Consider the following 15679-nt stretch of genomic DNA (forward strand, 5'->3'; position numbering starts at 1 on the left):
ATGACCGACACACACACACACACACACACACACATACACACACACATACACACACACACACACACACACACACACACACACACACACACACACACACACACACACACACACACACACACACACACACACACACACACACACACACACACACACACACACACACACACACACACACACACACACACACACACACACACACACACACACACACACACACACACACACACACACACAGTCTTGCGCAGCTAACCTTGTGGGGACATCCAATTCAGTCCCATTCAAAATCCCTAACTCCTAACCCTAAAACTAACCCTTACCCAACCCTAACCCTAACCTTAACCCTAACCCTAACCTTAACCCAAAAACCTAACCTTAACCCTACACCTAACCCTAGCTCCTAACCCTAACCCTAAAACTAACCCTAGCTCCTAAGCCTAAACCTAATTCTAATTCTAACCCTAACACTAATTCTAACCTTAACCCTAAACCCCCTAGAAATAGCATTTGATCTTGTAGGGACCAACAAAATGTCCCCAGTTGGTAAAATGTTTCTTGGTTTACTATTCTTGTGGGGACTTCTGGTCCACACACACACACACACACACACACACACACACACACACACACACACACACACACACACACACACACACACACACACACACACACACACACACACACACACACACACACACACACCCTTCCTTGGTACGTCTTGGCTCGTCAAGGGCATGAGTGGGAGAAGGTGCTTTGTAGCTTAGAGGTCTGTGGGTGCTGGGCTTGTGAGAGCCAAGTGTGGGCTCTGCCCTGCTGGAATCACATCACTGTCTGTCAGTCTCCAGAGAGTGACCTCCACCCAGGACCAGTCCATCCGTCCGCCCGCCCGCCCTCAGAGCCCAGGGCCAAGGAGCTGAAGGGGACCCTCTGTCCCCTTGCCCACTCCCTTCACCTCCATCTCTGGGAGGAAAAGGAGAGAACCCTGACCCCCAAACAATCTGCTCCACATTTCCAGCCTCATCCTCTCACCGCTCTGACGTGCACTGACAGCAATGAGATTGGTTTCCATGAGGAGTCATGAGTGAATACTAATGTTGGTCACTGTCAAAAACAATTAAGTAGATAAACAATACAAAATTAATAGGCAAACATACAACTGAATATTAACACATTGCTATAAATACATAAATATGTGAATAATAAATTAGTAGTGTTTTCCATCACACCCTGCTGAGACTGAGCTCTATTCTTGTGGAATTAAATCAGGAGCTCTCATTGTTGGTTAGGATCACTAATTCTGGGATGTCCGGTGCTAATCTCTTTGACCTGGGTTGGCCCTGCTGGGAAATGTCCACTACTGCTGTGCTTAAACACGAGTGCTAATGATGTACTTCTCCAGAGCCATGCACAGCAGCCGTTCCCACAAATAAGGCCCCTTATAATGAGATGCTACAAGTTGTGTCACATTAAGATGAGCATTCTCACCAGTTGGTAGGCACTGGTAAGAGGATGGAAGGACTGAACACTGATAAACTAAATAACTTTATTTTGTGACTTCCATAACACAATGGAGATTGATCCAAGCAATTAAAATTGAATACTTTTTCATAGGTAGAACCGTTAAAAATAAATATGTAATAAAAAATAAAATAATACATATCCTGTATGTCCAATATACAGTAATCTGTAGTTCAGGACTACCTGTGAATTCATTCTTTCCTCCATAGTATCGTAGCACCAAAATTCACTCTCTCACAAACATAAACATATCCTTGCAGTCATACACACTCAAATAAAACTCTATGTTATAACTTCACTTACCACATTGGCAGGCTTGTGGAAAAAGAGATGGAAAGAAATGAAGCACAATCAATATTTTACTAAATGAAGAATACTTTGAAAAGGACAAAAACACTGCAGGAGTTTCCAGCAATGGAGCAGCAAGTGTCTCAGAATAATAGCATCAAGCTTGGAAAAAATGTCCAGGCAAGCTTCTGTATACGAAAGTTAATTGTGTTTAAGTGCACTACAATTACAAAAGTAGGTGTAAAAAGCTTTATTTGTAAGGAGTACAGAGAGCCAGTGAAGTACAGGGAGGTATATGATTATGTTGACACAAAAAAATAACTCAGGTCCATTTAGGAGGAAACACTATACTTACGCTTGGCCAGTCAATACTGAACACTGTGGGGCTCCCTTAAGGCCAGTGTTACTTCCTCTTAGTGTGCCACATGTAGACTTCTCTTTAATCCACCACAACATGAACAACACAGTCAACTCCTCTCTTAGCCGATACAGTAGGCACAGGCCTGGCAGGGCATGCACTTAACCAGAGTTGACATGACATGATCAAAGGAGTGATAAGGAATAATATTGGAGTACATTGTACAGTATGGAACCCCCTGTTATGTCAAGAAACAGCATTTTAACATCGGGTTGTTTTCAAAAACTGTCCCAAAAACAAAGTGTAATAGTCACATTAATCACATTATAATTGAATGTTCTAAAAGGATAGAAAACAACAATTGAAAAACAAAAGAATGCCAAAATCTTAGTTTTTTGTGCAGCGCTCACTATACTTGCAGCACATTATTCAATAAAATACAACATACAATTATCCATTATCCAATCAATTGAAGTCGACAGCTACCCAGTTATTGTGCTTTTCTGCCTTTAATTTACTCAGGAGCCTCTCAGCATGCTCTCAATAGACGCCCCAAATCATGTAATCATACGGTTTCAAATGCATATGCTATTAGAGATGGAGGGGGTCACCTTCTCCTCTGTCAGCTGCTAATCCTGCTGCTGAACTTGAGAGGAGAGGCTGGCTTTAACCCAGGTGTCTGTGGGGTAATAGGGGTCGGGGGACCCAGGGAGGGTTGTCAGGACTGGGGCTGGCATGGCCTGGTAACAGGGGCTTGGTCCTCCAACTGGGGGGCGTGACAGGATTTTGGTGTCCGTAGCTAATCCACCTCAGGGCCTTAACCATTAGAATAAATAATGCAAAGCTAGTCAATTGGAAGGGCTCCAAATCGTGCTCTTCAAAACACTTTTAGATAATTCTCTGCCTGTCCCCCTACCCACCCTCACCCTCGCTGCCCCTCCCCAAACCTTCACCCACACCCACCCCTCCAACGACCACTATCACTACCACCACCCCCCATCAGCCCCCCTCCATGGTGACTGGTGCCTGCCTGACCTCGGGGGCAGGAGCAGGTCCCAGCTGAGGAGGCAGGGCAGCTGCCAACCATGGCCACTTCAACCCCGGCCATCCGGATGATTACGTTTGTCAAGCAGCCACTCTGTGTCAACGCAGCGCAGGTTTGATCATCGCAATTAGGCTGGATCAGGGATGCCATCTCTGCCCCAGAAAGGGGGAGGAAGGGAGGTGGAGGAGGGAGGGCAGAGGGGTGGTGTGTGCTGCTTTGAAAGTCAGAAAGCAAGTGGAAGGGCTCACTGTGTCTTTGCATCCCGTTTAATGGCGAGACATCTACCTTCATCAGAGCTCACATTATGTCCCGTGTACCTTCTCATTATCCACACGGCAGCTCCTTAGCACTGTCACTACGGCCAATGTCTTAGCTGCAAATATCTCAACAGAAGCCTCAGTTATGTTGGTGGAAGAAAAAAATCTGTAACATGTTATGACCAATTTGTAACCCCATAAATGGGACCATTTGTCATACTAAATATGGGCTCCTGTATAATAGTAAAATAACAAAAGAAAACACAAATATTCCAACTGTACTAGCAATAACGCTTTCTTATCAAAATTATACTAATTACCTAACAAACAGAACCCCCCCCCCCCAAAAAAAACCTGTCTTGAGAACAACATCAGAGTTTACGCAAGCCTAATGGACCTGCAGAAATGAATGGGTCATTTTACACACATTTCTATGGAGTATTATGAACATATGGTAACTGGCTGACCTCAGGCTACCCTTGAATAAAGGGACAATAAAAAAGTAATTATTGCAGACACAGAACGTCCTTCTGGAGGCTTTGTGTAATAAAGAAGGCACAATCACATTGTAGCTCAGATGTAAAGAGGACTTTTCAATGACTATATAATGATTTAGACATTCCAGAGAATCTAGCTCAATGGCTCAGGTTAATATGTTTAACCCCCTAATGCACAGCGTATACTGTGTGATGAAGTGCTAAAAATGAGAATTAGGAGCTAATAAACCAAACTCTATAAGCTCCCAACAATTTAATGGATAAACGTATTACATCATTGGGAGCACATTGTGCAACTTTCTATTTAGATTTTATACAGTTTATTCTCTCTTAGTCAGCACCTCTACAAACATTTTGGGGTGTGCATCATCTCCTAATTTTTACTGGACTAATTAGCTAAACTAAAATGAATAAAATTAAATAATGATTTCTTAATACATTTTTTACTTTGCAGTGAATGGCACAAATAGATGAAGAATCAGGTGAATTATAAAAACTGTTTATTGGGTACATATATGTACATTGCTTAAACTTAAACAAGAAGGGGAGCAGTAATTAAATTATGAATGATTTGGGGTTTACCATAATATGGATATTAGCATTGAATGTAATAATAAAGAAAAAAAGAAATACATGTTAAAATTGTGCTTTACTATATACATGAGAAAAGAACATATGTAATACATGCAAATACATTTGAGTCATTTTGATTGAATTATTGATGAGTGACAGATGTGAAGTGAATGTCCCCAGGCTAACTAACTGAAGGAGAGTTTGCCTTTGTTATCCAAATCTATGGTTCTACCTCCCCCTAGTGGACAGATATGAGCCATGAATTAAAGATACCACATTCTTTGTTTCAGATAAAATGCTGATGGGATGAGATTATTATAAAGTGCTACATACAATATCATCACACTAAAAGTGTGAGCATTGCTTGTAAACATTGCAATATAGAGCAGTAATTATGTAGACAGAGGTAATAGGCAATAATACAACTCCTGACCGTCAAAATGGCTGAGCATAAAATGTTGTCGTAGTGTAAACATATGGAAAACAACATGATGCCTACTCAACACTGTCAATGCTAAGAATACGGTTATTCTTATAGGAAATCATCCCATATGACACTACATTACCTATTTTTTTTTAAAGAACATTTACCTCAGGCACTCACAATAACCTTATAATCTACAGTATCACTGTCAAATGATTTTCGTTTCTCCTTTGCTCCATGTTGATCACATGAGATGAAGTTAAAAGCCAAAGCAATGTTCTACATGGTCCACTTCGGGTCATTTTACATGTTTCCGTATAGGACGAGGAGGCAAAGCCCTATCTTGTGTGGGGGAATGGTCTCTGGGTGTGGTTTTCTGTTTCCGTTATCTAGGGTCACTGCCAGGATATAGGCCCTTACCCAGCAGAAAGCGCTCCAATTCCGGAATCTTCTCATCAACTGACCCCCAGTAACGAGTCTGGAAAAAGAAAGCATCCAAGCGAGCGAAACAGCGCCCGTCTGTCTCAGTATGTGTAGCCCATCTATCTGATGCTGTCTGGTCAAAAAAAGTATGACATTGTTTCTGCCCGTAGCACTGAATGCAAGGGAAGCAAGCGAGCGTTTGGCCTCCCTTGATAAAACAATATATAAAATAATAGCTAATCAGCGAAACTGAGTGAGTGCAACTGAGAATGGTCCTTGCGCACCAAAAGAAAGTGTCAAGGAAAGCCAGTTTGGATTTGGCTTCACACCAATCACATCACATCAAAAGCAGAACGTCATTGACAGAAAAAAATTGAATTGTTGCATCTCATTGTGTTGTTGTCCTCTGGTGGCTAACTTGCTAGCTGAAATCGTCCCTTTCCTAAATTAGCCATGGATGGAGATAGAGATTTGGACTTGTGGTTTTACTTAATTCTCCGTACTGGCCAATGATTATAATGACGATTCTGATCCAACCATAAATTCATACATTGTGCCCCTGGCCTGAGAGGATGGAAGTTCAATATGTAGCTAGATGTAGTAGACTAATGTTAGCTAGCTGGCCTGGCGTGTCGTTTCCCATTAAAGGAAGTTCAGCTAGCAAGCAAGCATTTTAGCCAGGCAGCCTAGAACAACAAAAACTAAAAGCGTTTCCTGTATCATAGAGTTATAGACCGTTTTGGCAACAAATAGGGTGAGTCAACAAGTTTTTTCTTCTTGCATGCACACGTGCACACACACACACACACACACACACACACACACACACACACACACACACACACACACACACACACACACACACACACACACACACACACACACACACACACACACACACACACACACACACACACACACACACACACACACACACACACACACACACACACACACACACACACACACACCAGTTCCATGGACAGCCACATCATATTTAGCTGATGTTGATTGGACTAAATTGCTTTTGGTATCTTTTAGTTGTCACAGTATTTAACTAAGCATAGGTTATTTGATGATGTTGAAATGTTGAAGTTGAAATAGTGCTGGAATAGTGAAAGCAGCTCCTGTTTTATTTTTGACTTGCGGTAACTCTCCGTGGTTCTAAATCAATGGTTGTTTAGTAGTCCGAAACATTAACGTGCTTGACCATGCTGTATGTAATGTAACTGTTTGTTACATGCAAAATGCTTTGTGGACTTCAGGGCATTCTTCAGAGAGGGAATGTATTGTTACAGTTTTTGCCTATTGCTTACACACTTTTTGCAGAATTTGACTCATTATGTCAAAACTCAACACACAAGCCAATCAGACATAGCACTTGGAGATTAACAACTCACATATATGCCAAAATGAAACACTGCAATCAAAACTTAACACTCCTTTCTAAAAATGAAATTCTTGCAACAAAACCATACACACAAGCAACATTTGAATTACTCTTTCATATCACCAGCAACACACTGATGGGCTTTATATAAAACACTGCAGTCTTTGTGTTTCTATTTTTATTGTCATTTTATTGTCATTGTCTTCTGTAAAACTCAAAAGTAGAATTTCTGCAGTAATCAAACAGTATTTACAAAAAAGTTTTTACAAAAAAACAAACATTCTTACAGAAATTCTTAACATCAAATTTAGCAACAAAACAAAAGTAAAAAAACAAAAACAATTACTGGATAAATTGCTATTGGGGGAAAAAACATATACTTGTTTTGTGTGTGTGTGCGTGTGTGTGTGCGTGTGCGTGTGTGTGGTGGGGGGCCGTGGGGCTTATGGATCACGCCTTCTGTTCGGATCTGGCCACAAGACCTCGTCAACATCACAGGCGATGTCCTCGCGGGCTAGGCATCGGGGAAAATATCGCCTTGTGTGCCGAATCCACCCTTGGATTGTCTCCACATGCCTCTTCCATATACTTTCCACCGCCACGCTGAAAATAATTCATCGATTGCATTTAGAAAGGGGCTGTAAGGGGGCAGGTATAAAACTGTGAAATGATTATGGTTGTTGAACCAATCTCGGACCAGAGCAGCCCGGTGGAAACTAACATTATCCCAGATGACAACAAACCTGGGCTGCTATGGTCTGTCCTGCACAACTGCATGTAGTGCATCTAGAAATGCAATGATCTGTCCTGTATTGTAGGGACCTAGAGTGGCATGATGATGCAGGACTCCTTGGACACTAATTGCAGCACACAAGGTGATATTTCCCCCACGCTGCCCAGGGACATTTACAACAGCCCTTTGTCCAACTACGTTACGGCCCCGACACCTGGTTTTGGCCAGATTGAAGCCTGCCTCATCCACGTAGATGAACTCATGCGGCAGTTCGGCGGCATCAAACTCCAGAACTGTCTGTAACAGAAAATATTGAATAGTGTTACTGAAAAAACATACAGTAACTACAATGTCTATATTTTCACACAAGTAGGGGCTGGGTTGGGTGAGTATAGACAAAAACTACAAGCTACAGGCAGGGCAGGTGGCAGCATAAACCCTCATTCCCACATCACAATATATAGTATGTAACGTAAAGTGACACATACCTGCACATAATCATGGCGCAGATCCTTGACCCTGACACTGTTCCTCTCAAATGGCACCCTGTACAGCTGCTTCATTCTGAAGTTATGTTTCTGTAGGATGCGACTTAGTGTAGAAATGCTGACCCTGTTGATATTGTTGAATTCATTTCCATTTGCAATTATGCGTTGTTGCAACTCACGAAGTCGGATTGCATTATTTTCTCGCACCATTTCAATGATGGCAAGCTCTTGTTGTTGAGTGAAGAGCCATTCCCTTCCACCTTGAGGAGGTCGTCCAACCATTCTGTAGAAAATGCCACCACAAGATGTCATTGGTTAGGTTATTTTTCACATACTGTACTTTCAAACTGTACACAGTACTGCAACATCACAATGGTATTCCTTTACATATACAGTACTTCACAGCACTACCCATTTTTGTATAGTTAGTACAGTAATACTGTAATATGATACAGAATCATGTGACACATACAGTAGGTACAGTCTGGAGTAGAAACTTGAAGATCTACCTGTTCTCCAGTCGGAATGTCCTTATTATCGATGCTACTGTGTAGCGACTGAGGTTAGGGTGGACTCTTTGCCCAGCCTCCCTCATGGACAGGCCATGATTTATCACATGGTCCACCAGAGTAGCCCTGATGTCATCTGATATACGTCTCCGCACTGGTCCTCGTCCTCTTCCACGTCCTCTTCCACATCCGACTCCTCTCTCTCGTTGTCCTCCTCTTACTCTGACTCTCATTGCCTCCATGCTTGCAAAGTTCTAAAAATGGCTTACCTGAGGCCTATTTGTAGTGCTAAGGCTCAGACTGATTGGTGTTCTGTTTTCTGTGCAAGTGTTTTCAGGTGTGTATGTAAGTGCATACAATTGCCAGATGAGTTTTGCATTTTGAACAGAGTGTTTTCCCAATGATAACAGGTGATTTCGTTTTTGAACAAAGTGTCTAATGTAAGAAAACGTGTGTAGTGTTTCACAATAAGTGTGTTACAGAATTGCAAACAAAGTGCAAAGTTGACATTGTGTTTAAGCTATGGTTACACTGTGTTTAAGGTATGCTACAAGACTATTGAGGTATTGAGGCTTTGGTCTAAGCATTCGGTTTTAGTGTGTAAGCAATGGGCAAAAACTGTAATTGGTTGTTACTTATTAGAGATCCCTTACCTCCAAAGTGAGGATGTCAGGGTATGAGAGTTGTCTTGTTCTGAGACGATTGTCCATTTTCTGCAAGTCCTGTCGTAGCAGATAGAAGTATGCCTTTCATAAATTCTGCTATTACTTTTTACATAGCCTTAGAAGCCTATACCAGAATTATCAACATGCACAATACACGTCATGCACTGAAAGTGTGCATTCAAGTGGAGACAACCCAGCAGACTCTCCATCTTCCGAAGCAGCATAGCTCTCTTCCCTAGACTGACACATGACATGGATGGCTTCCTTATGGTTATAGCTAGCTAGCTATGCTTCCATTGTGAAAATGAGCTTTGGGCAACATTCACTAGTCATTCACGTAGAGCTAAATCAGAGCTAGCTATGTTTTTCAGCTAGTAAAAGTTGTTTATGACATTTTAAACAAACGTGGCATAACCTCATTAAAATAATCATAGGGGGAGCATGAACCACAAAATCCAAACAATCTTTAACACTGTAGTTTGTCTGCTTTGTAAATCTGACAGCAATCCAAATCAGGCAATTTTCAGTTACCACCCTACCTCTGTAATTATTGCTTTGATGACCATTACACTTTCTATTGTGTAATTTCAGGCTAATCAAACATCATCATAATTACTGTGCTTTACAATAATTAATGCTTTCATAATTACGGTACTCACGCATACTCTCACTGTTTAGCCAGGCCTTGTGAACAGAATGTAAGCTCTTGAGATCAGGATGTGTTGGCCTATCGAAAACTACTTGGCTGTTCTGGGAAAGTTCTTCACTACTTTACCACTAGATGGCAACCTTGTATCTATCCTTGTATCTAATTATGTGATACAAGGATAGTGGAATGATAATGCTTGATTCATAATATGATACAAATGACTAAATCCAGTACACAAAGGCAAACATGGACCACACAAGGATTTCAACAAAGTACATCAAAACCCATATTTTATTTTAAGTATAGCAATACAATTTACATATTAAATAACACTATAATAGAATGCTTTGATATAGCTTTCAACAAAACAAATTTTTTTTTTTCCTTCTTTTTTTTTCTTATTTCAGGTTACAAAAGAGGAAGCAACGCCCCCCTGTTCAAAATTGTCAATGGGATGAAATTATTCAGTGACTTACTAGAGCTATTCTATTGCACACTCTGACAACAGAAACATGAAAATGAAAACAAAACAAAGTAATAACAATAATAATATCACAATCACTGCCTTATAGTTAATGAGATGCGTGGAATTGTATTGGAATGTGATGACGACCACTAGCTCAATGCACGGAGACTTGGTTTCCACGTTTCACCACAAAAGCAATGCAATGAAGGAGTTGAACTGAGAGAAAGAAAAATAGCTTTATATGAAAATATAAAATTCTATGATTATTTACCATAGATACAAAGTTTCCAGAAAATGGTTGGTTATAGAAGCAACAAAATATGTACATTGTTTTCATGATACACTAGTGTTTGTGTTTTGCAACACATGAACACACCTGACAGTGGACACTAGGCTCAGTGATGGAACAAGCAAAACTGAAAGAATGAAAAAAGCTAGTGCTTAACAATGCAAAATGCCTTCAGTGACAAAGGGACAAAAGTCAGCTGTTTACCCCAAATGTTGGAGTTATGACTTAATTCAATAGCCCTCCTTGGAAGGAGATGAAAGATGATGGGTAAAAAAAGAATAAAATAATTGATGCATCTCTCTACTTTATTATTCTAAGAGTTGAGTGATAAATTAGATATAATACAATTGCAATGAGCTCCTTCTGTAGCAAAGGGAATTCCTAAACGAACACAAGTTATGACGAGTTGACACATAAAGTCCAGTATGGAAACAAAAAGATGGCAAAAGAAGCAGAAGAAAAAGTAAACAGGATCATCATCACTCACTCAGTCAACAGCCTACACATCACTGACAAAGGAAATCAGACACAAATGCAAAAAACCTGCTCTCCCTCTCTCTAATATTTATCTTAACGGAAATGAGTTTAAGTCTTTGGTAAAAGTTACAAATCATAGGTATCCTCTATGTTTTGTTGTGATAATCAAACGGAAAATATTCTAATAGCATGGTCATTGTGCTGTATAATGAATTCACATTTTTCTTTCAAATGCAAATCACAGGTCGTCTCTCTTTCCTTCAGATAACTAAGGGAGGTATTTTTTAAAAAGTGATTCTGTCAGGAAATGAAGGGGTGGTGGTGGGAGGACAACAACTAAAACAGGGTGAATGAGTTCATGTGAATCACTCTAGGACTCCAGTAAAACTGTCCTTAAACCACAGTAAAACTGTCCTTGCTTAGGCCACTAAATTCCCACCTGGCTTAATCTGGAGCAAAACCATACGACAGTCATAGCATACAATCATACCACACACAAGCAGAGTCAAGCAACGGTGAGGATTAGAAACTATGTACACAAGGCCGTGTGACGTGGGTGCATACCTGCTTCAGGATGAACAAGGGGATTATAAAAATACCTTCACCCAAATAATCAATTCAACAGGGCAGGACACAGAAAATGGCAATTGGTTGTATCACAAGTATCCATTTTCTCAAAGAAGTTTCCACTCACACAAGGGCATTATCATTTCTTAATTTGACTAACTTCTATGACTGTGCGTTGACTATTAGCAGCAAGAAGCAAAAAACAACTGAGCCAGAAGAGGGTGTAAGTGTGCAGAAAATCAATACTGGCATTGATTAAGAGCGGTAAACTGTTGGATCAAGTGGGATTCAGAGGCAGGTCATGACATCGGACATCTACAAAATCACAAGTTATAATGATAGGGATATTCATATATGTGTACATATATCTATATATATATATATTAAAAAGCATTATATGAATCATACAAAAAATCATTAAAGTTCACAGTAGCTGTTACAATACCACCTTCAATATTCAAATATGGGTTTGAATTGCTAATAAGATGCATACAAACAAAAGAAAAACAAACAACAAACAGAACCAATGACCCTATTGCCTGTAGGTGTGACAGAAACCAGACTGTTGAGTCTTGCAGAAAATTAGTGATATATGAGCCATATGGGTGAGCAGAGGAGAGGAGAGGAGAGGAGAAGAGGGCTACTGTAGTGAAACTCAGGTTGAAAGGGATATTGATATGAACAGGGAGTCACTCTCGCTCCTCTTCCTTATATGAGCCAGTAGGGAGCAAATGGAGCAATGTTTTTTATTTTCTTACTTCTCTAAAGAAGTTGAGTGAGGGCTTTGCCATGGAATGTTGCAATAAGAGCTTAAGTGTAGTAGAACAGAGTCCATCAGCTTAGTATAGACAGTAACACTGACATTATAGTGCAAACAAGAAAGACAGAAGTGTGTTTCGTTGTTGTGAACTCAAAAATGCAGCTGCAAACGTTCAGTAGGATAACATTAAGACATAAAATGGCAAAAAATAAATATCAAAAACTTTTTATCAGTGTAAAAAAGTAATCAGGTTATTCATTTAACAAAGAGTCTGGCAAAAAAGGCCTCAAAGTATTGTCTTATAGTCCTTGACATTTTACAAAGTAAGTGCCTCTCTCTCTGCGAGGGCCAGGGGACCCTCAGGCCTGGTGGGTGGGGCCCTTCAGACGAGGGACTCCATGCTCCATGCCTGGTCTGACTCATCCGACATGGCCATGGTGCCGTTTCTGTCCAGCGACCTTAGGCCAGAGCCATTCTCCTTGGTGCTGATCAGACTGAGCATAGCTTTATAAAGGTACTGGTACTGATCCTGTGGAGGGAGAGGGAAATGCTGTAAGAAAGGGTGCAAACTCCAAAAATGCAATCACGTAGCCAATTTGCATCTACACTATATATACAAAAGTATGTGGACGTCAGCACAAGAACTGTTAATCGGGAGCTTCATGAAATGGGTTTCCATGGCCGAGCAGCAGCATACAAGCCTAAGATCACCATGTGCAATGCCAAGTGTCGGCTGGAGTGGTGTAAAGCTCGCCACCATTGGACTCTGTGAGCAGTGGAAACGCGTTCTCTGGAGTGATTAATCTCGCTTCACCATCTGGCAGTGCGATGGACAAATCTGGGTTTCACGGATGCTACCTGCCCGATTGCATAGTGCCAACTGTAAAGTTTGGTGGAGGAGGAATAATGGTTTGGGCTGTTTTTCATGGTTCGGGCTAGGCCCCTTAGTTCCAGTGAAGGGAAATGTTAATGCTACAGCATACAATGACATTGTAGACAATTCTGTGCTTCCAACTTTGTGGCAACAGTTTGGGGAAGGCCCCTTCCTGTTTCAGCATGACAATGCCCCCGTGCACAAAGCGAGGTCCATACAGAAATGGTTTGTCGAGATCGGTGTGGAAGAACTTGACTGGCCTGCACAGAGCCCTGACCTCAACCCCATCGAACACCTTTGGGATGAATTTGAATGTCAACTGCAAGCCAGGCCTAATCGCCCAACATCAATGCCCGACCTCATTAATGCTCTTGTGGCTGAATGGAAGCTGAGATGTTCGACGAGCAGGTGTCCACATACTTTTGGTCATGTAGTGTATTTAATCTCTTACATTTCATAACCATGCTACTGGTCTACTCACTATGTCTGTGAATACTCCAGGCCTCATGAGGTTGATCATTTTGGCCACCTGATAGACGCCCACGGCACTCTCACTCTCCAGCTGCTGGGACAGGGTGATGAGGGCACACAGCATGCCCGCTGACACTGCCCCGAACCTAGGGGACAGGAGAGGAACACACAGGGTTACTTAACAGGCCTTTAAACTGGACAGGGACACACATGGTCACAGAGAAGCATTGAGCCCAGAGAGGAACTGAACGTCAGACTGAAGACTTAAGGAACACTGCAGCAAATTAATTCCATGTGAGACGGCAAGAGGGGTTCAGCCCCTTAGAGAAAGAGGGATGCTCACAATGAAAAGGTTGCTGCTTTTATTAACAGCTGTGTCAAGTGCACTGGAGATACACAGCCTAACAACCATGTCTAACCAGCTAATGAATATGCAGATAATTACTACAGCCGTCTATCCAAAACCTCTTAGGGGGGGATCCCATAGTAACGTTACAGAACTGAAATGCTCAATTAGTCCCTTTTTTCTCTGGGATGAGACAAGCAATCTTCATTATCCTAATGAATAAACATGACTAAAGCTGCATGTCTCGTCGTTGGGAGTGTTGTTCGTCGCCGCTCATGTCTGTCAATATTAAGAGACGTTCATTATTTCTAATTTGATGGCGTATCAGTGTACATGGGGGTGGGACTCATTAGAGGTAATACAATGGCTATGCTTACCAGGTATGCTGTAGATATGAAATTGTGTGTGTGTGTGTGTGAATAGCTAAATGTTCTGTTGAAACAGCATACAGTTTAAATGATTTACTTCAAGAGGTTAAAAGCAGAGATAAGTGTTTTCCCTGTCATCAGCAGCAGGACGTGCCACACTCACTCGTCGTGTACTATGGTGGGTCCGTCTCTGGTCATAGCCTCCTCCTTGATGACATTGATGAGCTCAAAGGTGCTGCTGATGGGAGTGTCAGGGTTGGGCCATTTAGGGCACTGAAAGTGACGCACCTCCAACACATAGTCATCCTGGGGAGAGGAACAGAAAGAGAGAAAGGGATAGGTTAGTGTATGTAGGTGTACATACAAAGACACACCCACCCACACACACGGACTGACTCATACACTAATGGAGGTAAAGACAGTCATACACACAGAGGCAGGTCCATAAACACACACACACACCACAACGTACCTGTGTGGCCTCCAGGATGAAGTCGTGGATGATGATCTGCTCCTCGTTAGAAAGGCATAGTCTGTCTTTGCTTATAAGCGTGACAGTGAAGGCCTCACAGTTCATGGCCTCCTCTCGACTCGGCCAGTACACAAACTCATCCTCCGCCTAAAGACACACAGCCAAACCAAAAGGGGGATGAGTATGAAATGGAAAAGGGAGGAGTGGGAAGGTGGGGGTGAGACATTTATGTTTAGTAGAATCACTGACAGTTTACGCTGAGCAAAGAATTAGGTCCAAAACGAAACAAAATGTTAAAGGGATGGGAATTTGAGTGCAGAAGTGCCACCACTCAGTGTGTGAAACCACATATATACAGAGAGAGTTAGTTAGAGAGACATATGGCTGACTGGAGCGACTGATACAGCTGCTGTCACTTCCAGTCCTCATCTCAATGCTTCTCACCCCCAATCGAGTGACTTCCTGTGTGAACACTGGGCCAAGGCTGGAAAAGACTATGCTTAGGGTGCTAAGGCAGCCTTTCAATAGACCAAAGATTAGGCTGATATCTGAACTGTTTTACCTTTAGTGTGTGTGTGTGTGTGTGTATGCGTTTGCGCATGTGTGTGTGTATGTGTGTGTGTGTGTGCCAGACCCACCAGCCCCTGGTTGTCCGGCAGCATGACAATGATCTGTGCGTTGTGGTCCCAGATCATCCTCCAGAAGTCTTTAGTGGTGTGGGGCAGAGGGTGCTGGGTAATGATGAACTCATTGCTCCTGTAGTAGCCCTGTGGTA

The 15679-nt window shown here is 41.8% G+C and overlaps 1 protein-coding gene across 1 annotated transcript in view; it reads right to left on the bottom strand.

The window, feature by feature from the left end:
• Positions 1–10087: 10087 nt before the first annotated feature.
• Positions 10088–15679, bottom strand: part of LOC311133392 (receptor-type tyrosine-protein phosphatase gamma-like) — a gene marked incomplete at its 5' end in the record, with an annotated part of 269130 nt that continues 263538 nt past the window's right edge. The window contains 5 exons of the mRNA XM_084166893.1: positions 10088–12902; positions 13729–13864; positions 14596–14738; positions 14905–15051; positions 15543–15671. Coding sequence (XP_084023019.1) covers positions 12756–12902; positions 13729–13864; positions 14596–14738; positions 14905–15051; positions 15543–15671 — 702 coding nt within the window. The 3' untranslated portion in view covers positions 10088–12755. The remainder of the gene's footprint in view (positions 12903–13728; positions 13865–14595; positions 14739–14904; positions 15052–15542; positions 15672–15679) is intronic.

The sequence above is a fragment of the Coregonus lavaretus genome (assembly GCF_964263955.1).
Source record: "Coregonus lavaretus genome assembly, chromosome: 8".
Classification (NCBI taxonomy): domain Eukaryota; kingdom Metazoa; phylum Chordata; class Actinopteri; order Salmoniformes; family Salmonidae; genus Coregonus; species Coregonus lavaretus.